Source organism: Cervus elaphus, chromosome 22, assembly GCF_910594005.1.
Source record: "Cervus elaphus chromosome 22, mCerEla1.1, whole genome shotgun sequence".
Taxonomy (NCBI): Eukaryota; Metazoa; Chordata; class Mammalia; order Artiodactyla; family Cervidae; genus Cervus; species Cervus elaphus.
In genome coordinates this window covers 3287341-3313956 of record NC_057836.1, presented here as the reverse complement: position 1 = coordinate 3313956, position 26616 = coordinate 3287341, and the positions used below count along the sequence as shown (strand labels likewise).

At 58.1% G+C, this 26616-nt stretch overlaps 1 protein-coding gene across 1 annotated transcript in view; it reads right to left on the bottom strand.

Annotated features, from left to right (window-relative positions):
* Positions 1–1694: 1694 nt before the first annotated feature.
* The window catches only part of CERK (ceramide kinase), a 52300-nt gene continuing 27378 nt past the window's right edge, over positions 1695–26616 (bottom strand). The window contains exons 11-22 of the mRNA XM_043882307.1: positions 19571–19684; positions 19024–19146; positions 17492–17617; positions 16210–16273; positions 14245–14390; positions 11994–12068; positions 11313–11465; positions 9385–9490; positions 7848–7924; positions 6976–7181; positions 6055–6266; positions 1695–3717 (exon numbers count right to left, since the gene is read on the bottom strand). Coding sequence (XP_043738242.1) covers positions 3645–3717; positions 6055–6266; positions 6976–7181; positions 7848–7924; positions 9385–9490; positions 11313–11465; positions 11994–12068; positions 14245–14390; positions 16210–16273; positions 17492–17617; positions 19024–19146; positions 19571–19684 — 1475 coding nt within the window. The 3' untranslated portion in view covers positions 1695–3644. The remainder of the gene's footprint in view (positions 3718–6054; positions 6267–6975; positions 7182–7847; positions 7925–9384; positions 9491–11312; positions 11466–11993; positions 12069–14244; positions 14391–16209; positions 16274–17491; positions 17618–19023; positions 19147–19570; positions 19685–26616) is intronic.

Genomic DNA, 26616 nt, shown 5'->3' with positions numbered 1-26616 from the left:
CTGACGGACAGGTAAATGCACACACTGGCCACAGGGGACACTCATGGTGAACCAGGAACTGGGTCTAGTCTAGTTGGCCCCACAGTAACCAACGGGCGAAGCCGATTCCAGAGTTATTTCCCGTGAGGGACCCTGAAGACTGCAGGGTGTTGGGGACCGGCAGCTGTGGTCTGTGACCCGAGGGAGACCCCAGTGTCTGGCTCGCTGAGACCTGCCCCCAAAACACTGGGACAGGAAGCCCAGCCCCTTCCTCTTGTGGACCCAGCGTCCTCCACGGTGAAGGGCTGGCATCCCACCAACAAGGTTGTAAAGGAAGACACTCCACTATCTGTGATTACAGACAGTCCCCAGGCCTGCAGATAAATGAGGCCAGCTTTCTGGATATAATCTCGTTCATAAAAAATAACTGCATTTCTACTTGAAGGAGAGTGGCCTCACAATAATGATGTTTTTAAGAACAAATCTAAATAAAATTGAGAGATATGGAAAAATTAAAAAGCTGCATTAAAGACATCAATGAGGACTGACGTAAATGAAAATATATGCAATGTTAATAGACTGGAAAATTGCGTTTCATGATGAAAACATCTTAATACCCGCTAAACGAAACAAGCTACAGAAAAATGACACAATATGATGCCTTTATGTAAAGAGAAAAACCTGCAAAACTAAATACACTGTCTGAGAATATAAACACAGGAAGGGAAAAAAGCTTCCTCCTACCCTCCTATGTTCAGTTACTAGGGTCGGCAAGTTAAATCAACAAAAGGCAAATTAGAAAAGGCATGGAGTTTTTATTTAATGCTAATATTTAAGTATTTTTATGTTCCTGGAGGCCTTTGTAGAAAAGCAAAGAGTCTGACCCAAAGAGGTGGTCAGACTCAGGGTTTTATGTGCCACTTTAATAAAGGGCAACAGATTTGTCAAGCAGTGACAAGATAAAAGGAAGCTGGCTTCTTGGGTGAAGTGAAGGTGTTGAGGAATGTTATTTGGGGGGAAATTAACGGAACAGAGTGAAAGTCACTCAGTCATGTCTGGTTCTTTGCGACCCCGTGGGTTATACACTCCATGGAATTCTCCAGGCCAGAATACTGGAGTGGGGAGCCCTTCCCTTCTCAGGGCATCTTCCCAATCCAGGGATCGAACCCAGGTCTCCCGCACTGCAGGCAGATTCTTTACCAGCTGAGCCACAAGGGGCTGGCTAACGGAACAGAAGGGCTGTTGCATTATTCAGTTTGGTTTGTCAGCTCAGTGCTGACTCTGTCTCCGGGACATGGGTGGCCCCCGAGAAAAGGGGGGCTCACCTGCACACACGGGAAGGCGTCGCCTTTCAGGCTGACGTGGGGAGGGGCAGGCAGCTCTGTCTGCATTGGTGGCTGCTTCACTGTCTTCTGCTCAGAACACCTTCACGCCCAAGTGGTCCACGTGGGGCGCTGTGTTCCGATCCCCTGACGTGGAGAAGCAAGGGATTCGCTCCAGTTTTAAAACCATAGTTCCCTCCTCTGTGGGGGCAGGGGAGGCTCCCTCCACAAGGGCACACGGGGAGGAGCCTGGGGGCGAAGATCAATTCCTTGGCATGGGTGGTAGGTTCACCATTGCTCAATTTCTTTAAATTGTACCTGTTTTCACACACACAAAAAATACTCTGCTTTGAAAGACAACAGGAATCTGTAAGAGAGGGAAAAAAGGCCACATTCTGCCCAAAGTAACAACTTTATTTGTCTTCTCAAACATTTCAGAGCAAATTCGCCATTTTCTAACCTTGAAGCCAGCAAGATTAGAAAGGAAGTTAAGCCACTTTCCGTTCCCACTGCCAGTTCCACGGGGCCACAGTGAGGGCAGCATCAGCCGGCGCCAGCCGCCCTGGCCTCCGCATAACCGGGAGCAAGGGAACCGCGGCCCCACCGAGCATGGGGGAGGTCACGACCAGACCAGCGCTTCCAGCGACCCCGCGTTCTCTCTGTCCAGCCATCAGTTCTGATTTTTCCTTAAAATCCTGGAGTTTAGGCGCTGTGGTTGCTCCACCAGAGTCCTGGCTCGTGGGAAGGTCAGAAAGGTACTCTGGTCCCGGGGTGGGGTCGTCCGCAGTTCCTGGGGTCAGGGTGGGGGCTCAGACAGTCACATGACCCCCAGGGACAGTTCCAGAATCTGCGGTTTTGTAGGTCAGCAATCAGTTGGTGGATATGGCCAAGGTCACTGGGGAACCACGTGGCATTACGGGGGTGGGGGTAAGGGGTTCCTTCTTGAACAGAACATGCTTACTCTCAGCCTAGACTGGTTTTCTAGAAACGGCAGTGGGTTTCGGGGCAGACCAGTGATTGACATTTCCCAGGGACAATCGAGACTATGGAGACCCTCTCGGGGCCCCGGTAGGAACACGGTCTCCTGAAAAACCTGTCGAAGCTGCCCTGGGTGGGAATGAGTGATGAGACAGGACATTTCACATGTACGAGTTCTGAGAATGAACGACATCTGTTAGATGCGAGGGTGCCCGCCGGACCGTGTATGGTGGCTGGTGGCCCTCAAACCACCTCAAATTTTAACAGTTGAGCTCCCTTTTCACAAGTCCAAGTGGGGGCAGCATCCTCTTAGGTCTCAGATGAAGCTGTTGCAGACGCGTCGTCCACGCACAGAAGCACAAACCCAAACAAAACTGGGCTGAGCGAGGCGCCCCCCAACCCCGGTCCAGGGTGGGCCCCGCACTTGCACAGCAAACAAAGGAAAACACGGCCAGCGAGGCCACTGTGTATGCTCTTCTGGTTTACAGGACGAACCTTGCAATAAATACATGGAAGGAAGTGTGAAGACAACAAAGGCATGGACCTGGGTCATGTGTACGGACTCGGGGCTGCGGGAAGGGCACCCTGGGATGTGGGACCCTCTCCCCAGGGCGGTGGGGCGCTCGGTCTGAAGTTCACGGCTGCTTCCCGTCTGCCCACCGAGCTCAACCACAGCAGCCCCCGCCATGGGGACAGCGCTGGGGGCGTCTAAGCATTAAGACACTCGCCAGGGCTTCACGAGTGGTCGGTTTCTGGGACGCCTGACCTGTCCTCCCACCGGATTGTCTAGAAGCACTGCTGTGATGGGAGAGGGGACTGAGCTCTTCACAGCTACGGGAGAGCAACCCGGGGAGTCCCTCCCGCTCGCTGGACCAGGCTGCCCCGGAGGCGGACTAGGACATTGCCTTGTAGATGCGCGAGACGGGAAGGGTCCAGATGGGCCGCTCTAATCGCGAGGGAAGAGGCAAGTGCTACAAAGAGAACCACGACTCAGCAGGCGCTGACCACCGCGCTCCAGAGCAGGTCCTGCCGAGCAGCCCAGGGACCCGAGGATGCGCGCGACAGAATGCACCGCCCCTGAGCTGCTCGTTAGAGCCGGGGCGGGCCGTCAGCGCGGCTGCAGTCTAAGGGGCCGGCGCGCCCCAGCCAGCATGGGCCACCTGCTGGGGCTGAGACCCGTAAGATGCAGCCCACAGACGCACACAGAACCGAAAATGCCAAATGCATCCACAAAAATTGCTGACAAAAACGTTATTTTTTCTAAAATCAATATTCAACTATCAAAAATAAATTTCTAAATTTGAATGTATCGCAACATAATTGGTCTGTCGTCATTGTCTGAGACACGGTCCCCACGGTCGGCGCTCAGCCGCGGGACTCCTGCTTGGGGCTCTCTTCGATTCCTCGTGCGAAGAGCCGAACCAGCTGGCAGTGGACCCTGCAGAGACAGAGGGCCACACTGAGACCCTGACCCCTGGCCCCTGGCCCCGGGGAGAGGCGGGCCTCGGGCTCGGAGAAATGTCCGGGCACCCCTGAGAGACCGAGTTTGCAAAGGGCAGTGACGGCCAAGCGGAAATCCAGGACTGCGCAGACCCACCCATGAGCAGAGGGACAGCCCCACAGGCCAGCTCCCCGCCTCTCCTGGGTCCGCTCATCAGAACCAAGCCGACGGGGCTGCAGGGCGGGTCCCACGAGGGCCACTCGGAGCGTCAGGAGACACAGTCCCGGAGGCGAGGGCCCCCACCTTCCACCGCAAGCACAGCATGTGAGCCTGGGGCTGGGAGGTCTGCAGGGGCTCCTGGGCTCCCTCCTCTGGCCCGGCAGGGCCTCCTCCCCAGGTTACGAATGATGTCACAGGCGCCTCAGAGATGCTGCGTCATAAGAACCCCCAAAGTGACGTGCTGTTCCAGGCACCGTAATCTCTATCAAGATGCATAGGATCTATTTCGTGAGAGAACGCCTTTTCTAACTGTCAGCCGTTCCTAAGCTGGCATTAAACATACTTCCATTTCCTGAACTTGTGCAATGAGTCTACGAAGGCGGAGCCCCACACACAGGCCCCCGGGATGGGTTTTCCTGGGACCTTGGAGCCCCCCTGCCCTGAGATGCAAGGTGGGCAGTCACGGCCACACTGGCTGCGCCCCGGCTGCGAGAGCATCGGCGAGCAGGCCGGGCCTCGGGGAGACTGGAGAGCCTGCTTCTGCCCCTGGCTTTGCTTGGACGCTAAGGGCAGAGAGACCCAGCTGGGTCAGTGGCTGGTTGCCTGAGAAGCCATCTAAAGTGGGGTTATAAGCGAGGACACACGTGGCATGCCGAAATGTGGAAGGTGTGCCCACCTGTCCTTCCACGCTGCAGGGGTGGGGCTACGTGCTTGCTTGTGATCACCTTCCTCGTGTAACCCACTCACTATGGTCAACGAGGGTCCAGTTTGGTTTCCTTAAAGTAGGCTTCCCTGGTGGTCCAGACAGTAAAGAATCTGCCTGCAATGCAGGAGACCTGAGTTCTTTCAGGAAGATCCCCTGGGGGAGGAAATGGCAACCCACTCCAGTATTCTTGCCTGGGAAATTCCATGGACAGGAGCCTGGCGGGCTACAGTCCAAGGTGTTGCAAAGAGTCAGATATGACTAAGCGACTAACACTTTGGCTTTCACTTTTCTCTCAAGATCCTAAAGGCATTTGTAACAGGATAGAAAGAATCCTTCTAGAATTAAACAGTTCCCCCTCAATCTCTTGGGGTATTCCCAGGGGGCGCTAGTGGTAAAGAACCTGCCTGCCAATGCAAAAGATGTAAGAGATACAGGTTTGGTCCCTGGGTGGGAAGGATCCCCTGGAGGAGGAAATGGCAACCCACTCCAATATTCTTGGCTGGAGACTCCCCATGGACAAAGAAGCCTGGCGGGCCACAGTCCACGGGGTTGCCAAAAGTCGGACACGACTAAAGTGACTTAGCGCACTTACACCCACACCTCCATCAGCAGCGCTTTTTAAAAAAAAAAAAAAACAACACGTTTGACTGTGTCCTTCCATGGGGAAAAAACCTTTCTTGGCACATATATTAAAAACAACAACCACCACCTTTCCTGGCACTTATGTTTCACCTGGTTATGTAATACATATAACCAGACTGCAGATTCCCAAGTCCAAATACAATAGGCCTAACGGATTTGGAGCTGGAGGGTCAGACCTGGCACCTGGACCTTAGCTCGGTCGTGGGTTCCTCGGGCCGGAGCACCTCCTGGTGGAGTTAGTGGACCCAGGGCTCCGAAAGTGCCCACAAAGGGAGTTTGTTAGTTTAACTCGTTAGGAGACGAGAGGGAACAACAGTGCAGGACGCGGCAGAGAAAGTGAAACGGAGGGGCTTCCACCCCCAGCATCTTCCCAGCACTGAGACAAGGGCGTCTCCCGGGGACTGTCCCTGGGCACGCCTGTGTGTTCATGGCGGGCTCTCACGCTCCAGGCGGTAGGGTGCCAGGCTCCCAGAGCCCCCGGGCACGCCCGTGCCGTCACAGCGGGCTCTCACGCTCCAGGCGGTAGGGTGCCAGGCTCCCAGAGCCCCCGGGCACACCCGTGCCGTCACAGCGGGCTCTCACGCTCCAGGCGGTAGGGTGCCAGGCTCCTGGGGCCCCCGGGGCAGGCCCGTGCCATCACAGTGGGCTCTCACGCTCCAGGCGGTAGGGTGCCAGGCTCCCAGAGCCCCTGGGCACGCCCGTGCCGTCACAGCGGGCTCTCATGCTCCAGGCGGTAGGGTGGCCGCTCCCGGGGCCCCTCCGCTCACCTGACCTCGATGGCCGGGCTGCTGAGCACCTCCCCGTCGCAGTTCCAGGCGCTGCTGGAGGCGCGGCAGCAGCAGGCGCTGGGGTGCTCGCTGCACAGCTGTCCCAGTCGCTTCTTCCCGCGGCCCAGCACGCTGCCGTCCTCGTCCTCCGCTGGCTTCGACACAAACTGGAACTTCTTGACGCGGTAGACTTCCACGAAGGTGAAGTCAAACTAGCGAGAGACAGCCAGACGGGCACGCGCTCTCAGCGGCGCTGCGCTGGGGGCAGGGCCACCGTCAGGGGCCTCCCAGCGAGCCCCCCACAACGTGGGGACACGAGAAACGGTCACCACGGCTCTTAAACCCGGTCTCAGCCGCACTGTGTGAAGCTTACTACGGAGTTCCGTGGTTCCCAAGCAGTGAGCTGCACCATTCTTTACCTTTTCAACAAGCGGTGCTTTAAAAGCCACATTAAAAACACCGCTGGATCAGATCTTAGAAAAAATGTAACAGCTGTGAACTTTACTACTGTCTGAGACTGATCAAGAGTTGCAACTGTCTGGATAGCGTTAGACTCGGGATCCCCCCCGCCACGTCACTACACGCATGACAGTGACTAAGGGTGGGTCTGCTGGGAGGGTCTCAGCAGAACCCCCTCCCGGGAGCCTGAAGACTGTGCTGTAAGTGGCCTGCAAGGGCAACTGAAAACGCACTGCATCAGCCTGTCCTGTCTGTAAACAGGAAGAGAAACAACAGGGGAGTGTATGGAAACATTCACGCCGTCTAGGGGCCGTAATCAAAGACTTTATAAATAGACTTTATAAGGAGGAAGTATGACCAAGAGCTCACAGTGGGTGAAAGGCAGGCAGAGGCATCTCTCCTGCTGCCCCCGCCCTGGGCCGCCCAGGCGGAGGACGCGGCTGACACCGGCGGCGCCCTTACCTGGTCGCCCTGGTTGGTGTGCCTGACCAGAAAGCGCAGGAAGTTGAACCGGGAGCACTTCCGGATGAGGATGAGGTCAGAGGAGCCGTCCCCCAGGTGGGCGGCCGGGGAGAGGCCCTGGGGGCTCCGGGGACAAGCGCAGGACATGTTGGTGGCGTTGATGGCCAGGAACTGCCCGCAGAGGACCTTCCACTCCTCCACCTCCTCTGGAGCGGGAGGAAGCATCACTGTTCAGTTCAGTTGCTCAGTCCTGTCTGCCTCTCTGCGACCCCATGGACCGCCCCATGCCAGGCCTCCCTGTCCATCGCCAACTCCGAGTTTGCTCAAACTCATGTCCATCCAACAGTCTCACACCATGTTAAATCGGGGCCCAGCAGGCGGGGGTGGGCTCCTGCCCCTTGGCATCAACACACAGACAGCCCGCCCGCAGTCACCTCCCGAGAGGAAGTCCTCCCCAGAGTGGGCGCGGGGTGGGGAGCTCTGGGACCACCATCTAGGGTAGGGGTTGCCAGATCTGGCCTGGCAGCTGAGTGTGTGTGGCCTGTGAGTTAAGACTGAGTTTTACATTTTTAAATGGTTGGGGGGGTGGGGAAATCAAACGAGGGAAGTATTGTGTGATGGATGAAAAAGACATGAAACAAATAGCCCGCGGCTTTCATGTCCGCCCTCAGTGAGGCCACTTGCTGGCCCCCGTTCTAGAGCGTCCTGGAGACAGGCGCAGAGTAACTCGGAGGGGCGCGGCGAGAGGGGCCCTTCCACAAAATCTGCTCTTCCCCAAGGTCCGGCAGAGGCCACGGGCGCTCGGCCTGGAGGGACGGAGGAGCAGGTGCTCTGCAGAGAGCGAGGGGGCCCGCCACGGCCCGGACACCTACCCGTGCCGTCCAGGCCGTACAGCGAGCGCTTCTGCTCCTCCTCCAGCTGCTGCCTGCTCTGCCTGCACACGGAGCACCTGCGGGAACGACAGCGCCGGTCGGTGACGCGCGCACAGCTGGCCGCCAGCCCCTCCCACGCGGGGGAGCGCGCACAGCGGGCCGCCAGCCCCTCCCGCGCGGCGGGAGCGCGCACAGCGGGCCGCCAGCCCCTCCCGCGCGGCGGGAGCGCGCACAGCGAGGCCGTCAGCCCCTCCCGCACGGCGGGAGCGCGCACAGCGGGCCGTCAGCCCCTCCCGCGCGGCGGGAGCGCGCACAGCGGGCCCGTCAGTCCCTCCCGCGCGGCGGGAGCGCGCACAGCGAGGCCGTCAGCCCCTCCCGCGCGGCGGGAGCGCGGCCTCGGACGCTTCACTTACAAATATTTCGCTTGCGCGTTAATTTGAGCACTCAAAATCAGATCCGCTCCTAGAAATTACACAGGCAACGACATATCCTTCTCGGAAACTTATGGACGTTCCAAAAAGCCAGGCGCATCCCTTGGGGGCCCTGTGTCGGCTCCGGGGAGGGGTGAGCTCGGCCCGCAGTTGCGGGGTGGGGCACCGGCGGGAGCAGAAACCAGCTGCAGCTCCAGCCGTGGACCCGCCTGAGCCCTTGTTCCCTTCGCCCGACAGGTAACACTGCGGCCGTTTGGTCCAGCGGGTGACAAGCGAGTCAGCGGCTCAGAGCAGCGCTCGCGGGACCCGGTCGCGGGCCGAGGAGGTGTCTGGGGTCCTCGGGCACCGCTGGGCTCCGGCCGCCCAATGGGCCCGGGGCTTTCGCTGGTGGAATCAACTCATCGGAAACCGAGCCAGCGAGGCTACATCCCCAAGCTGGTGGATCCTACGGCCTCAGCTTCTTCACTCAGAGGAGGAAAGGACCGGGGCGGGGGGAATGGCCTACGTGCGAATGACTTAAAAAGGAAGGAGGACCGTGAGCCCATCGAAACCCTGCAGCCTGCCGTGTCCTCAGACGGCGGAGCAGGGACAAGACGGGGGCCGGCGGGCCGCGGGCACAGGGTGACCCCCTGACCCGGCTCCGGGTTAACCCGGGCACGTGCAGTTCACGGCAGGGGCGCGCCGGGTGAGAAGTCAGTGCAGCTGGCAGAGGGGCCCCGCTGCAGACCTGGCCTCTCCTGACCACAGGGTGGCCCTGTCCAGCCGGCTCCATGGGCGCCTGGAGGGCGCACACAGAGCTGTCTATAAGGGCTTCTCTTCATCATTTCTCAGACCCCCAGCAGGGGGACAGCAGACCACCCCCCACCGGAGCACACAGCGTGGTGTGAGCCCTCCGCCGGGTGGACGATGGCCCAGGAGCCAGCATGAGGGGTCACAGTGGAAACCCTCAGGGTGTGGGGGACACCTTCAGGGTTGGGGGGACCCTGGCCGCTGGACGTGATGAAACAGCACCCCCCACCTGACACTGCAAGGACCGCCCACTCACAGCCCCCGCCGGTCCTGCTTCTGTCTCCTCATCTGAACAGAAACACGTGGGATGCGCTTACCCTGCCCGGCAGGGTTTCCGGTCCCTTGGGGAGCCCACGGTGTGCTGAGCTGGCAGGAAGGACACTGTGCCTTCGTAGCAGTGATGGGAGAAGAAGGTCTTCAACCCTGAGGACGGAGCAGAAGGGAGAGGAGACGGCGCCGTCAGCCTTGCAGAGGGGCTGGCGGGTCGCCGGGGACGCCAGGGACAGGGTCCGCAGAAGGACAGGGCCCCTCTGGCCTCGGGCTGAGCCGCCGCCACTGTCTCGGGGCACTGCAGGCTCCCGGCCACCAGGGCCGCCTTCCATGCTGGCAGAGGGGGCGTCTCAGCCACCAGGGACCCCTCATGGCCTCGGGGTCTGCCTGTGAAGCCCCGGGCGCACCCCCAGGCTTGGCCCTGTTGTCCTCGACTCTGGGGTCTCTGGGGTCTGCCTCTCATGATAGAACGCTAACTGAGGAGGAGCTGCTTCTCGTGGATGAGGAAAGAGAGGCGACTTCTTGGACGGAATCCAGTCCTGGGAAGATGCCGCGGAGACGGCTGAAGGGACGAAGAGGATGTAGATAGAATACAACACAAACGTGGCTGACAAGCAGACGTGGGTCTGAGAGGGCTGACTCTGGCTCTGAAAGAAGGTCTACTGTGGGTTAAGCACTATCAAATTTCACTGCAGGCTACAGAGACATCGCTCCTGGAAGAAGAGTCGATCGATGTGGCAAATGTCACTGTTGTCTTATTTTAAGAAATTGCGACACCCCGTGTTCAGCACCCCCCACCCCGATCCGTCAGCAGCATCAGTTCGGAGGCAAGACCCTCTACCCAACAAGTGTGACGACGTACAAGGCCCAGATGGCAGTCATCGGTTTCTAACCACAAAGAACTTTCAGACTAAGGTGTGCACCCTTCTCAGATATAATGCTACAGCACACAGTACACTACACTACGAGTGAGTGAGTGAAGTCGCTCCGTCGTGTCCGACCCTTTGCGACCCCATGGACTGTAGCCCACCAGGCTTCTCCATCCATGGGATTCTCCAGGCAAGAATACTGGAGTGGGTTGCCATTTCCTTCTCCAGGAGATCTTCCTGACCCAGGGATTGAACCCAGGTCTCCCGCATTGCAGGCAGACGCTTTACCGTCTGAGGCACCAGGGAAGTCCACTATACTACACTATAGTGTATACACAACTTTTATAGGCACAGGGGAAGCAAAAAATTCATGTGACCTGCTTTATGTTGACATTTGCTTTCTCCAAGTGGTCTGGAACTGAGCCCTACATGTCTCCAAGGTGTGCCTGTAAAGGTACCCAAAGGTGAACCATAAGGGGAGTGACCAGGGAAATGGCACATTAAATACAGCAAAAGAGGAGGGAATTCCCTGGCGGTCAGGTGGCTAGAACACTGCGTATCCATTGCCCGGGGCCTGAGGAGTCGGGGAACTAAGATCCCGAAAGACCCCTGGTGCAGCCAAAAAATAAAAATAAATAACTTAGTAAATACGGCCAGGGCGTTCGCCTTGGCCACAAGAGCGTCAGACTCTGACCTCTTTATCCTTTCAAGCTCCCTTCTGCACTGGGGCTTCCCTGATAGCTCAGCTCGTAAAGAATCCGCCTGCAATGCGGGAGACCTGGGGTCCATCCCTGGGCTGGGAAGATCCCCTGGAGAAGGGAAAGGCCACCCACTCCAGTATTCTGGCCTGGAGGATTCCGTGGACTGTACAGTTCATGGGGTCACAAAGAGTCGGACAGGACTGAGTGCCTTTCACTTCGCTCTGCATTTAAACGCCGAAAGCTGGTGCTGCACACGCCCTGCAACTGCCGGCCCTCACTGGTTCATCCGGCCTGGAGTCAGTCGACCTCCCCTTGGCCCTGTACCTGGGGACCCGCGGACCCGCGCCCCAGGGAGAGCGAGGAGACAGGGGCTGGGGGCGCCCGGGAGGGCGGGAGCCGGGCTACCTGAGAAGTCATATCTGATGAGGCCCATCCACCGCTTCTTCTCGCTGTCCTTGATGATGTCCCCGTAGAAGCCGTAGCCCAGCAGGGACACGGAGTACCGCAGGAGTGTGCTGTTGTGGTGCACAGCCGACACGTCCATGGACAGCGAGTCCCCTGCAGAGAGAGGCGCGTGCGAGCCGCCCCCAGCCCGGCCCCGAATGGCTCCCGGGGCCGGGGGCCTGCCTCAGATTCCCAAAAGGGGCTTGGAAAGCTTTTCTGTGGGGAGGGAACAACAACAGGGCCAGGAGGCTCGCTGTCTAGTGGAGTGGGGGGGGGGTCTGTCCCCCCAGGATGATAAGGGGCCGAGTCCCGAGCAGGAAAGAAGGCTGAGAGCAGGGCTCCAGACAGGCGGGGCGGGGGCGGGAGAGGCACTTGGCCAGTGCAGGGGCTGCGGGGAGAGCCGGCCAGGGCACGGGTACTAGGCGCCCCAAGGCTGGGTGAGGGCCCTGGAGGGTCTGAGCAGTGCTTGTGTTTCTCAAGGTCACCCAGCTGGACGAGCCGGATGGCGGCAGGGGAGGGCGGCAGACAGGGCCCCGCGGGCGGACGGGCCAGGGCGCCCGCATGGCGAGACAGACGGACACCCGCGTGCGCCTGCAGCCCTGGGGTCCCGCACGCTGGGCGTGGCGCTGACGGGGCACCTACCCACGATGATGTGCAGAGCCGAAGTCTCCGCGTCATTTGTGCCAACTGTCGAGTAACACACACAGTCCGTCGACCCTGAGACGGGGGAGAGGTCCTTAACGTCACTGCAAGAACTTAAGATCCTAACGTGTCTCCAAGTAGGGGAGTAATAGCGCTTCCTTCTCTTCCAAAGACTGGGAGTAAGTACGGGGTAAATACAATTTATCTACAAAATTAGTTACTGAGGTTGTTACTGTTTGGTGTTCAGTCGCTCAGTTGTGTCCAACACTTTGAAACCCCGTGGGCTGCAGCATGCCAGGCTTCCCTGTCCATCACCAACTCCCAGAGTTTACTCAAACTCATGTCCATTGAGTCGGTGATGCCATCCAGCCATCTCATCCTCTGTCGTCCCCTTCTCTCCCTGCCGTCAATCTTTCCCAGCATCAGGGTCTTTTCCAGTGAGTCGGCTCTTTGCATCAGGAGACCATAGTACTGAGGTTGAGTCATCAAGAATGCCGAGACTGACCTTGACTACTATCAGTGAGCTCCTCACAGAGCTTTTAGAGACCTCTTCTGGGCCCTGTGTGGGGTGTGGTGGGGTGGGATCTTGGGGGGACGGTCAGGACTTGCAGCAGTGCCTGGCTGCTATGAAGATCAGCAGCAGCCCTGGGGCTCCAGACCACCAGACCCAAGGGGCTCACGGGGAAGTGCACACAGGACAGCTTGTGAGGGTCACAGAAGCAGCCCAGGGACCCGTAAGTCGTGAGAGACCCGGAGCCGCAGCCCAGCCCAGCCCTGGGTCGTCTGTAAAGGGCAGGTGACCTCAGAGCACCCAGCTAGCGCCTGGATCAGTGATGCTATGGGTCCTCCCTAGGTCTGTCCTGGTTCTAATTGGGTCACCACCTGAGTGGGCAGATAATCTCCCAGGTGCTTATTTATAGCACACTCCTGCGCCCTGCCCCACCCCCAAGATCCTGACTCAGTAGGCTGGGGACGGGGCTGAATCTGAAATTTGACAAGTCTGTGGAACAGCTGAAAAACCTAGTCTAGACTTCCCCAAAGTGAACTGACGGTGCCCAGAATTGCACAATAAATTTTGCACAACACATGACCAGCCGAGGCCCATCAGTCACCGTGCTAACAGGCACGCAAGCTCTGGCCGCAGGCAGGGTCCAGACGCTGTGTCCACAGGCCCCAGAACATTCTACACATCCCTCAGCCTAAGGCACGTGGGATGGAGCTGCAGGTCCATGGTTCTGAACAGACGCGCTGGATCGCAGGCGGCCTTGGTCATCTCTCAGAACAACAGAATCTGGTCCAGTTTGAGATCAGGGTGAAGGCTCTTTAGGTGTTAATAGTTAATCTAAGCAAACTGATGGCTTATGGCTGGTAACAAACTCATAACAGACATACGTATCCTCTGACTGACTGTGCAACCTCCCCAGCATCTTCAGCTAGAAGACGGGGCGACGGCACCATTCACACCCGAGCCTGACCCACCAGGGTCCCTGCTGCTGCGGCCCAGACAAGGGCGGGGAGGGCGTCCCCTCCCGGTTAGATGTACGCAAAGCCCCAGCCTCACCCCTACCCCCTTACTACAGTGGGTTCTTCGAGAGAACGAGGTGCTTTTTCCAGTCATGAAACACGCTGAGGCAGCCAACTCGGGACAAGCCAGCCACCTTACACCCCGAGGCCCCCGCCCTGACACCCAGCCCCCGGCTCCAGGCACCAGGCGCGTCTTCCAGGCTGCCGCCTGCTCCCCGGGCTCCCCTTCTCCTCCACTGTGCTCCGGGCCCCCACTGCCCACCCCCCACCAACGGCCAGCTCTCTGAGACCACAGACCACAGCCACCACGTGGTGGGAACCTGGGGCCCGGGGAGGAGACAGCACCCCTTCCCGCGCAGCCGTGGCCCCGCGTCAGGTGCGTGGGGAGAAGGGCACGCCTGAAATGGAGTGAGCCTGAAGGCAAACACGGGCGACCCGCCGGGCCTGCACCCAGGACACACCCCGACGACCAGCCTGCATGCCCGGGGCGAGACCCGACACCCGGCCCTGCCCAGTGGACACACCTGGACGCCTGGCCCCTACCGAGTGAACAGACCCCATCCACCCCACCGCCAGTGGACAGACCCCCCCCCCCGTGGACAGCCCCCCCCCCCCCGTGGACAGACCCCCATCCACCCCATCCCCAGTAGACAGACCCCAACGTCCAGCCCCGCCCAGTGGACAGACCCCGCCCCCAGTGGACAGAGCCCAGCATCGGGCGGCTTACCCGCGGGGATGATGCCGATGCGGAGTGGGCTGGGTACCAGCGTGGCCCGCGGCTGGTTCTGGTCCACACCGGCGTCCCTCTGCGTCCTGCCCACCAGGCCATGCAGGACCTCGCTGAACATGCCATCTCCGCCCACACACACGATGCTGCCGGCGGAACAGGGGGCGGACTCAAAACCCGACGCTGGCTCCCAGCTCCCCCAGGGTCCAGCCAGGGCCCTCCCACCTGCCTGTGCTGCTGGGCCAGCCGGCCCCCACCCACCCACTTTGCTCCTGCTCCCACGCCAGATGGCGTTAGACCCCCTGTGTCTACGGAGGGGAGCCTTCGGACCCGCTGGAGCCACAGGCTGGGCTCTGAGAGGCCGGGAAGGGCCGGGCCTGGGGGACCAAGTGAAGGTGGGGCTGGAACCAGGCCTCAGAGGACGCCCCTGCCCTCCAGCCCCGCAGCTGAAAGGCAAGCGGGCAAGACCCACACAGGCCCCTCTTCCCCTGCCAGCCCCTGACCAAGGCCCCCAGGAGCTCGGACCCTCTGGCAGGTGACACACGGCTCCCTCCCAGGCCCTCCCCCACCACGGCCCACTCCTGCCGTGTGACCCTGGACCTGCTGACCCTCAAGCTGCCTGACGTCCCCAGGGCCACAGTTGCCCACTGGGGACCCGAGAGCCTTCTCGGGGCCCTGGGACCCGGAGCAGTGACACTCAGGACGCCAAGCACCAGCAGAGACGGTGCTGACGGCCCTGGTCACATAGCTGGAGAGACAGGGACCAGGGTCGGACAGACGCTGGCCACCCGGTGCCCTGAGCCTTCTTGTGACCGGACTGGCCGGGCCCTCAGCCCGACTGACTCACGCCCCACCCTACCCCCGCCCCCCGTTTGGCTGCATGGACTTCGAAACCTGCGTCAGCCCATCTCACTGCTGGGTGACGCTTGGTGAGGATCTGGTCATGGGGACTAGCTGATTCTCCCCCAGACGTCCTGGAGAGCATCCCCCTGTCCCGTGCTCTCTGCCAGCGTCCAGCCGCTCCTGCCCAGGACCTATAAGCCCTGGCGGCCTCCAGGGTCCAATACCACCTCCTTGCTATTCGCCACGTGGGTCTCAACCAACACTCCTGCGCCCATAGGGGTGCAGCGTGTGAGCTTCCCGTCTCCTCACCACCTTTCCCCGCTCTCTGCTCATCCACCAGGCCCTGGCCACGTGCCAGCCCTGTGCTGGGCACGGGGACAGCTGTGCCCGAGGCAGAGGAGGCCGGCCTGCAGGAGCTGACCAGTGGACAGGGACAGCAGAGACGCAGACTCCGGCCGGGGCCGGCCCCTCCTGCTGTGGGACACAGGGACCAGCCCTGCACCCCTGCGCCATCGCAGCCGGAAACGCACACCCGGGTCCCGACCGAGGAAGCCTCGGGCCCCAAACCAAGGGATGGGCGGCAGTTACTGGCCGGTTCTCCACAGTCGGCCCCACCAGGAAGGCCGAGGACCCGCGCGGGGTTACAGGAGGCCGGAGAGACACGGCCCTGCGTCTGAAGGCCACGCCTGCCGCAGGGCTTTTCTGCTTTAGGGAACTAACGGGGCGCGGGCAGGACTGGGTCAGGACAGCACACGGGTTACGGTGTGTGCTGACACAGTCTGTGTCAGGGCCCATCTCCTGGGCAGTGATGCCCGCATTGTAGCTCTGAAGGACATCCTCGATTTTAGGGCATACACACACAGATTTAAGGACAAGAGGGGATCACCTTCAAATGAAAAGATTTCTGTATGAGGCAGTGAGACAGAAGGGAAACCAAACTTCCACGGCGGTCCTCTGAGGAACAGAGGAACGCAGGGTCCTCTGCACATTCCGGCTTTGCCCAGGTTGCAGGGGAAGCAAGTTTCTTCCAGAGGGAGGGAGGGAGCAGGGAGGGTGCAAGAGAGAGGGGGGGAACGGGCCGGTGAGGACCGGACTGAGAGCAGCGGTGGGACGCTCACTCACCCGTCGTACTTGTCTATGCTGAGCTCATACAGGCTCTCCCTGGCGTGGTTGGCACGTTCAGTTACTGCGGGAGAAACAACATGGGGTTGTAGCGTTTACACGCAAGTCTGAGAATCCGTTTAAAGTGAAGGCGGGTTAAACCACTTTAAAATGAGGTCCTGTAAAATCCTCAGGTGGGTTGGCTGTAAGTAATCCTCCTTAGTCTTCCCCAAATCCCCTTCACATCGAGGGATGGAGCCGGCCTCGGGGAGCACGACCTCCCAGAATACACTCCGCGGGTAAGACGTCCGGTTATTGGCACTTAATTGCCAACCAATAACGATTGTGGGGGGAAGAGGTTACATTTTTTATTTCATAGTTTCCCCTTAGCAGCCAGAAGACTTTGTAAATTTTAGAATGCCAAATGTAGAAAATGTCAATCCGCAGTCTGTTTACTCAATATAATTTTTAAAACTCTCTTGTGCACACGATTTTGTGTCCTTTCTCCCCCAGCATCTTATCACAACCCCCTTTTTATCATTAACGTTTCCTTGTAAAGACCATTTTAAAGAACTACAAACTATTCCTCCAGATTCACCACAATGTTATCCATGTTTCTTGTTTGGGTCATCAGCAGTTTCCAGTGTTTCGCTTTTATAAAAATGAGGCAACAGACGTTTGCATACCTCTCTCTCTGCACAGCTGATGGTTTCCCCTTGGAAAGTTAAAAAAACCCGAAGACTCTTGACCCGCACTGCCGAGGGGCCCTTTAATAAGTTTATACAAAACCTCTGAGGCTCTGAACAAGAGGCACTGTCTCCTAACAGCCTCCCGGCATTGAGAACTTGCTCTGAAACTCAGCGCCACAAGTGTGGCATCGCACGTGTTTCTTAAAATGCCACTCATCGGAGAAACGATTTCTAACTGCTTGCATCTCCTGAAAGAACTTTCTGTCTGTGGTCTTTGTCCTTTTCCCTTGTAGTGTTTTTCTTGAGGGATTTATATGCTAACCGTTTGCTGGAACAGTCTACGCTCTTTACTTTGCATTCTTCTCATTCTGGCATGCCAAAACCCCGACATTCTATTTTGTTGAAAGACTCTTAGACAGGGAATTCCCTGGCGGTCCAGTGGTTAAGACTCTGCACTTCCACAGCCAAGGGTCAAGATTCAAGCTCAGGGAACTGAGATCCCACGAGCGGCATGGTATGGCCACACACACACACAGAGTCTCATCCAGCGAAAACCTTCCCTGGATCGTTCCCAGTCTCACTTCTGCACACCGCGCAGAGACCTCATGCCTTACCGATGATGTCAGTGGTGATGGAGGCCAGTGTGAACAGCGGGGCCACCTTCTTCTCGTAGATCCTCTTGCCCTGTCCTTTCCCTCCGAGCGGGTTGATGAACACCAGTAAGTGCTTCGGTCTCGATGCTGCAGAACAACAGCAGCGTGTAAGTCACAGTGAGGGGACGCGTTCGGACTCGTCCAGAGGTCCAGCTGGACGAGCAGCGGACCGAGCGCCCACGGTCTGAGACTCGGGGGCAGGTCAGGACACACTGGTCAGACGGCGGGTAGTAGACACTCGTCCCGTCGAGCAGAATTAGAGGGTGAAATGCAGAGACCAAGTCCCGCTGCCCAGATGTGAAGCCAAAGACGTGCTTTTTCCAAGCCAGGAAGCCGCTCTGAAGCTGCTACGTGGGAAATGCTGTCTTCTAATACATTAAAATTCACTTTTTAGATCTAGATGCCAAATTAATTTTAAATGATAGAAAATCAACCTAAACACATGCTTTCTTTTCGGTGGTTGAAGTTTGTACTGAGTTTTTGAGACTGTGTTTTAAGACTATACCCACAACAGATTAGCAAAATAGCATATAAAGGGTGATAAACAGTAAGCTCCTACTGCATGGCCCAGGGGAACCATATTCAGTATTGTGTTATAAACCATAATGGAAAAGAATCTGAAGGAAAATATACGTACACACACACACACACACATAACTAAGTCACTGAGCTGTATAACAGAAATGAACACAACATTGTAAATCAACTTTGTAAATCAAATGCTTTTGAACTGTGGTGTTGGAGAAGACTCTTGAGAGTCCCTGGGACTGCAAGGAGATCCAACCAGTCCATCCTAAAGGAGATCAGTCCTGGGTCTTCACTGGAGGGACTGATGTTGAAGCTGAAACTCCAGTACTCTGGCCACCTGATGGGAAGAGCTGACTCACTGGAAAAGACCCTGATTGCAGGCAGGGGGAGAAGAGGACGACAGAGGATGAGCTGGTTGGATGGCATCACCGACTTAATGGACATGGGTTTGGGTGGACTCTGGGAGTTGGTGATGGACACGGAGGCCTGGCGTGCTGTGGTTCATGGGGTCGCAGAGTCGGACACGACTGAGTGACTGAACTGAACTAAACTGTAAATCAACTATTCTTCAATTCAAAAAATATATATACTCAAACAACATGGGTGTTCCAGGTACAAAACGAGCTGACACCTACTGTTTTTTGAGTGGGACAGACGGACCCTCATTACCCAGCAGTAATTCACAGCTCAGACACCCCCACGTGGACACAGCTGCGCCCCCCGGGCACCCGGTTTAGTCCTCTGTCCACCTTGAGCTCAGGTCTCACCACCCCACTTCCCAGGAGAAGAAACCCAGGCCCACACCAAGGGGCCTGCCCCAGCCTGGCGTCCGTAAGTGAAGGCGCCGGCGCCCGGGGGCCAGGCTGCGGGCACCCCCCCTGCGCGGTCCTCTAACCAGCAGGGTGTTCAGCAGTCACAGCGTCTCGCCACGCCCGCCTCTGCGCTGAGCGCAAGCAGGCACGTACTCAGCGCCTCCAGCAGCTCCCGCAGGGTCTGCAGCCACAGGTGGTACAGCCGCTCCTCCGGGCACCAGAACGTCACCTGCGCCCACCTCCAGCGGCGCCGCCGGGCCCTCCGCACGCGGTGCACTGTGCGGAGAACACAGGCGTGAGCGCGGCCCCGCACGCGACCCCGGGCCACACCCGGCTCCCCCACGCGCCCCTGTCCTGACTGGTTCGTCCCTCCAGCGTATGTGAGGAAAGAGATCCTACCCCTCAGTTCTTTTAACCCTTGTGAAAAAAAAAAAATAAAGAAATAAAAAAGATGAACAAGACATTAAAAATAGAGCTTGGATGTGCACAACTGGTCCACTTTGCTCTACAGCAGAGATGAACACAGGCTATAAACCACTGTACCTCAATAAAAAATTAAAAAAACCGGAGCTTGGAAAAATGACATAAGGACCTTTCTATAAAGATAAACCAAGGACACAGTGAGTCCGGGAAGCGAATGACAAGGAAGTTCTCTTTCACGTGAGCTGCCTGGAGCTGCGAGGACTTTCGGGCACGTCACCTGTGAACGCGTACGGCTTTTCCATTTTCTGCCATTTTCCGCTGGTGTACTGCTTCCCGTTAACGTCCGTCTCCTCAACGGTGATGATCTCGGAAACAGGCACAGAGCAGGCATCTGCAAAGATACCAGGTCACAGGACTCACCTGGACGGCAGGAGAGCGGCTCCACAGCGCTGGGGCGCCCTGCATTCAATTCAGCAGGCGCCGCAAAGGCAGAGGACAAGCTCCGTGTCATCTTAAGCCTCAGCGCTAAATAAGGCTGGGACCCCAGTCCATGCCATCTGAAGACGGGGTGTTTCGTCCACAGGGACCGAAGTGGGCTGCGACTTCTGAGGCCGGCTCCCGTGCCGAACCCGGGGAAAGGTGCTCATGCCCCAGCACCTGTGGTTCAGTCTGCTCAGAAATGAAGTGGGAAGGCGGCCCGGGACAGACCAGGACCGCAGTGTGCAGTGGGTCAGGGCCACACCAAGCTGGGGACAGCAGGGGGCTCGGGGTCCAACCACCCACTCGGGTGCAGGAGGAGGAAGGGGGCACCTGGGTGGGCGGGGGAGGACAGCACGGAACACCCTCGACTGGAGACCCAGTCGTCACCACGGGCCTCAGCTAAGGACGCAAACACAGCCGTGGGAAGTGCGAGGTGACAGCCTATAACCCAACACGGGGCCCAGAAAGACCTCGCCAAGGACAGGACCTGGAAGCAGGGCGGCTGCAGGTCAAGCCCCCAGCAAGAACAGGCTACGTCCCCCAAGCCCGCCGGCGAAGCAGGTCCCCGTCCACCTGCACGCAGAGGCACACGGCGACTCCTCGCGGCCCTGGGCTGGCTCAGAGACCCGCAAGAGCTAAATGAAAGGACGGCACTGGGACACTTGGGATGACCTTGCATCACCTGTGGCCTAGTGGCCTAAGGAAATCAAGTTACAAGAACCAGCTCAGACGCTTCGAAGTTCCGAGAGCGGGGTGTCCCCAGGGTCAGAGGTGCTGGGGTGGGGCAGGAAACGGACACTCTTGCAGAAGAGCTGGAAGCTAGCTGGGCAGACCCGACCCAGTAGAGCCTCCACCCAGGGCCCCCTCCCAGGCTCTAACTCTCCGAAGCTGTGACCACTCTTGTACCCCCTGCTCCCGAGGGTTATCTGCCCCCGGCCTGCCAGCGGTCAGACCAGAGGAGGCTGGGAGGGGGCTGCCCGGGAGAGAAGGTGGGGCAGGGGCATTTGGGGGTGGAGCCTCGCAGAGGGCCTGAGACTGAGGTGCTTTCACTGGGGTGGGGTGGGGGGCTCTAACACCCCAACAGGGAAAAATTCCAGGCTGACTCTCGCCATCTTCTGCTACACTCAGCTCACCCACAGCTTTATCTGCTGCTTGGGTGAGAAGAAAAACAACACCACGTCAGCAGGATACAATCTTTTACACGTGCACCGCTTGTACATGTTAACAGACGCGGTGACAAACAGAACTATTTTCTCTAAAAAGGGATAGAGATCATGGGGATCTGGAAAAAAAACAAAAACAACCCACTATCTACATCTTGCTTGATCGAGGAAGGACAAGCCCAGAATCCAGGATCCGGATAGAGGCCGTCCTGGGTGAGCCTGTGCTGGGGGCTGCTGTTATTGTTAAGGCGCTAGGTTATGTCCAGCTCTTTGTGACCCCAAGGACTGGATCCCACCGGATGCCTCTGTCCGTGGGATTTCCCAGGCAGGAATGCTGCAGTGGGCTGCCATTTCCTTCTCCAGGGGATCTTCCCGACCCAGGGATGGAACCCACATCTGCTGCTGTGGCAGGCGAATTCTTTATCACTGAGCCACCTGGGAAGCGTGGCTGGCAGGGCGGCAATCAAAAAGCAGGACTTGGTGAGTGACGGGCTTGGAACAGAGGCCGGTCCCACCCGGCTCCCTCGGCCCCTCCGTCTGCTGGGCCGAGAGTTCGGCCCGAACCTCCCGATGACACGTGGGCCGGCAGCGGAAACCGGCAGGGGCTGTGGAAGCCACCTGGTCGGGGCGAGGAGGGAGGGGTCTGGCACAGACGGCAGGTCCCTTCCCGCCTCACTCGCCTGCTGCCCCGGGGCCTCGGAGCCTGCTGCGTGTCGCTTCATGTTTGCAGGTCCGTGTCACACCCTCGTCTTCAAAACCGTCCTCTCCACTGAGGGGGCCTCGAGAGCCTGGGAGAGGTCGGTCCTAAGTCATGCATGGCTGGCGGGATGACCCGCTCAGAGCCTGTCACTTGTCTCCGGTGCTGCTGGCTGCATGTGGCTCCAAGAATCAGTCACGGGCACGGTCAGGGAAAGTGGCACGTGGTCCCCGGGTCATCCTGCCTGCGCCGGCGCGGAGGCGCCTCCGGCCTCAGCAGTGCCCGTCGTGTGGACACACACGTGGGAATGGCCACTCACGCCTAGAGACAGACCCGGGCGGCACACCCGCAGAGAGCTGATGGTGGGAACTGGGAACACTTTCCTTTTCTGCACTTACTAGCATTTCTCTCCCCTGGCTTGCATTCCGCATAATCCTGCACTGCATACAAGATTAGATAAAAAGTCCAAAGTCTTCCGTGAAAGGGTAAGTGACACAAGGCGCTGGAGTTGCTTTCAGACCAGACGGAACCAAATCGAGGCCAGCACCAGACTCGCTGGGTGGACAAAGGGCCCGGCGCCCACGCTGGCCGCTGCGCCTTCCCCAAGCAGCGCCCCCCACCCCACCCGGGCGGCATCCACGCCCAGATGGCGCTCCCCGAGCTGTTCCTACTGCAGCAGGAGGCACCCTCGTGGTCACTGGCCGGCTGTGCCCTTCCGCAGGATCACTGGCCGAGGCTCCTGGGCGTCCCCTCTCCTTTTATAAAGTCACAACCCAATGTCCCCTTTCAAACAAACTTCTGAACAGAAGGATCTGGAATGGACGCTTGATTCCCTGGGCGCCTCCCTGGCCCAGGGCTCCCCCGCCCCCACCCCAGCACCTCTTCGTGGTGGGGCCGTCCGTCACTGGAGGGTTTCAGCAGCACCCCTGGGGTCCGGCCACTCACGCCGCCCCCTGCCCACCGCCCCGGTTCTGCCAGAGGTCGGCCAGCGTCTCCCACTGCCTCCAGGGCTGGTGGGCTTAGCGACCCTTCTCAAAACATGAAGCAGGGAGCAAGCTGAGGCTCCAAGCCCAGTGCCAACACCTGCTCTGATCAAACAAGGATTTTTTTAACTCTGGATAATCGCCGCCCCCGCCCCCCCCAACACACACACCTACAGCAGAAGTCAAAGATTTTCAACCACAGTTCAGCCAAGTCAAGCAGCCTTGTTGGGACGGCAGTCTTACTGGCAGCCTTTCTAAAACCTCTGCTGGACTAAATCACTAAAGCAAAGTGACATTCTCAGGGTGATTTTTTTAATTTCCTGAGATGAAGAAAAGGACTCCGCCTGTGGCAACGGCCACCCCGGGGACAAACAGTGCAGGGGGCGCCCGCGACTGGGTCAGGCAGACGGAGACTGCCCCCTACCACGAGCCAGTCCTCTGTCCTCTCGGGGACCGAGCCGGGGGAGGAGGGCCAGGGCTCCCTCCACCTCCTTTCACGCTTGGATAAGACCACTCAAGAGGCAGAAGACCCCCAAGGCTACCCAACCCAGGCAGGAGCCCCCTGCTCAGCTCTAGGCTCTGGGAGCTCGGATTCAGTGACCTCCCAGGCTGGCAGGAGATGCAGGAGATGTGAGTTTGATCCCTGGGTCGGGAAGATCCCCTGGAGGAGGAAATGGCAACCCATTCCAGTACTCTTGCCCGGGAAATTCCATGGACAGAGGGGCCTGGTGGGCTACAGTCCACAGGGTCGCAAAGAGGTGGACACGACAGAAGCGACTCAGCAAGCGTGCAGGCTGGCAGTGCCCACATCGGGTCACAGCCCTGCCACTGTGAGACCCCGGGGCTCGAGGGACAGAGGACCTCACCAGGCCGTCCTGCTGGGTGCGCAGTGAGCCAAGCTTGGCAGCAGAGAGAGGCTTTCCTCCCGAGGCAGCTGCGCTCCAGGACAGCATGAAGAGCAAGCCTCAGGCACGCCTCCCCGAAGGCCAGGGGCTGGGGTCCCCGGGGGACAGAGCCGCAGGGCCTCCAGGGTGCGGGGAGCGTGGGGGAAAGTCCATCACCGTGCACTGGGTAACCGGGCGCCGGCCTCCACTGGGTCAGAAACGGAGGCGCTCTGCTCCCCCGAGGGCAGAGTGTTTGGCCCTGTGATGATAATAGGTCGCTGAGCGTACAGCCACTGTGGGAGACAGTATGGAGCTTCCTTAAAAATTAGGAATAAAGCCACCATATGACCCAGCAATCCCACTCCTAGGCATATACCCTGAGGAAACCAAAATTGAAAAAGACACATGTATCCCACTGTTCACGGCAGCACTATTTACTATAGCTACAACCTGGAAGCAACCTAGATGCCCAACGACAGATGAATGGATAAAGAAGTTGTGGTACATACACACAATGGAATATTACTCAGCCACAAAAAAGAACGCATTTGAGTCAGTTTCTGATGAGGTGGCTGAACCTAGAACCTATTATAGAGAGTGAAGTGAGTCAGAAAGAGAAATACCGCATTCTAATGCATATATATGGAATCTAGAAAAATGGTACTGAAGAATTTATTTACAGGGCAACAGTGGAGAAACAGACATAGAGAATAGACTTATGGACGTGGGGAGAGGGGAGGAGAGGGTGGGATGTATGCAGAGAGCAACACGGGCACTTACATCACCGTATGTCAAATAGACAGCCAACGGGAACTGGCTGTACGGCTCAGGAAACTCAAACAGGGGCTCTGTATCAGCCTAGAGGGTGGGGTGGGGAGGGGGCTGCAGAAGGGAGGGGATGTATGTATACCTGAGGCTGATTCACGTTGAGGTGTGAGAGAAAACAGCAGAAGTCTGTAAAGCAATCATCCTTCAATAAAATAAAAGTCTCTGAGCGGACCCTCGCGCGGGCCCAGCTGAACAGTCAGAGGTCCTGTCTCGTCTCAGCCGAGGCGCTGGGACCAGACACGGCTGACGCCAAGCCTCCGGGAGACACCCGGGCACACGTTGTGCTGTTTACGCTCTGCGCTGCCCGGAGGATGTGCGGTCGTGAAACCACCTTAATCATGGAGGCAGGTGCAGCGGATCCGACTCAAACCCCCGTGTCACCCCGACACCCCCGCCTGTCCGATGGCACAGACGTCCCTCCCGCTCGGCCCCCGGCCCCGTGGGAGCTCCCTCCCGACTCTGCGCGTGTCTGCGTGTGCGTGATGTGTGCCCGTGTGCCGTGCAGCTGAGGAGTCACGGACCGACGAACACCCTCTGCCACGGCTCGCTCCAGGCAGAGCCGTCCCCCGGGTCCTACAGGACACACGGGCCTTCAGCTGCACCCCCAGCTCTGACCCGCCCTGCCAAACTCTTGCCCCGGCCCCCGACCTGGGCTCCCCGCACACCCTCGTGAGCCAGCCGTGGCGGAGCCAGCCACAGAACCACCGCGGAAACCAACGCACAGCAAGAGGGCTTGGACGCAACCGCCGCGAAAATATTCTCCTGTCGTCTCAAACCCATGGCTTCCCAAGAACTCCCTGCCACAGCTCGGAACTCACAAGTCTCCAGAGTTTAAAACCACAGGCAGCAAGGTTCCTGGGCTTCCCCGGTGGCTCAGAGAGTAAAGCGTCTGCCTGCAGTGCAGGAGACCCGGGTTCGATCCCGGGGTCGGTAAGATCCCCTGGAGGAGGAAATGGCAGCCCACTCCAGTGTTCTTGCCTGGAGAATCCCGTGGACAGAGGAGCCTGCGGGCTGCAGTCCATGGGGTGGCAAAGAGTCGGACACGACTGGGTGACTAGCAACGCTAGCAAGGTCCCTACTGGACAGGTACTTTACCATCGCGCTTGGGGGGGACACTTTGACCCAATGCCACAAGGCAGCCCCTGACACTGGTACTTGGAAAGGATGCTCGCGATCTGAGGGACAGTCCGCAAGGCTGTGAGAACTTTTGTTCCGTCACAGCCTGAAGGGCCTTGAACATTTAAGAGAGAAAGTCTCGGGTGAGCTAACAGAACGCACTCTGTGCCATCTCCCAGATGCCCAGCGGGCAGCGCCGGACGTGCTCAGACACGCCTTCACCTGGTCTTCCTGCGTGGGCAGTGGGCTCTGCTGGTGCACACCGCGGGGACGCTGAAGACATCCACCCTGAGTGTCCTCTGTCCTCATCCCAGTGCGGCTTCACTTCTCCCGGTCTTAAGAAGACTCAATGTGGAATCCAACAGAAGCAAACTGTTTAACTACTCTCTACAGACATTACAGATTTTGAGAAACAGCTCTTTAGGCAACTTGGTCATAAAACAAAGAACGATAGAGCTACTGTTTATTAAGGATAAGACCATCTTTCCACGGAACAGCATGTACTACCTCCGTGATAAAAGTGTTTAGAAAGAAAACAGCTGGACGTGCAGAAAGAACCATTTGTGTCCCAAGAGTAAACGTGAGTGATGCGGTCACGACTCATCACCCGCTGGAGGACGCAGGGCAGGAGCGGACGACAAGCCCAGCAGACAGAACCACCACTCGCTCACCGGAGGTGCTTCTCCCTGCCGCCCTCCTGCCCTGGGGGGTTAAACTGCACGTGGCCCAGTGCTGAAGTTTAGGATTTGTGTGATTGAAGTGCAGTTTAGGATCGCATTTTTTAAGTTTAAAATGGAAATCTTCAGTGGTATCAACTTTTGCAATGCTGTAAAAACTAAGCAAATTCAAAATAAAAGAAGACAAAGAAGAGGCAGCTTTTTCATAAAATTGGAAAAAAACTCTCGTTTGAATACATCTTTGATTTTTTTTTTCTACATTATTAGACCTCTTGAAAACCTAATGTCCAGCTACGACCCTCATTTTGGTCATTTTTGTTCATTGACGATGAATTCTACAACTTATCTAATACACTACAAATCACAAGAGAAGTAAAGGATGAATTTATAAGGCTTTACTGGAATGTACAATCACAAAGAACTTGCTTGGATGTTAAGTAAGTGTGCTCTGGCCACACTCTCACAGGGGACCTCTGCTGTCCCTCAGCCAAGCCA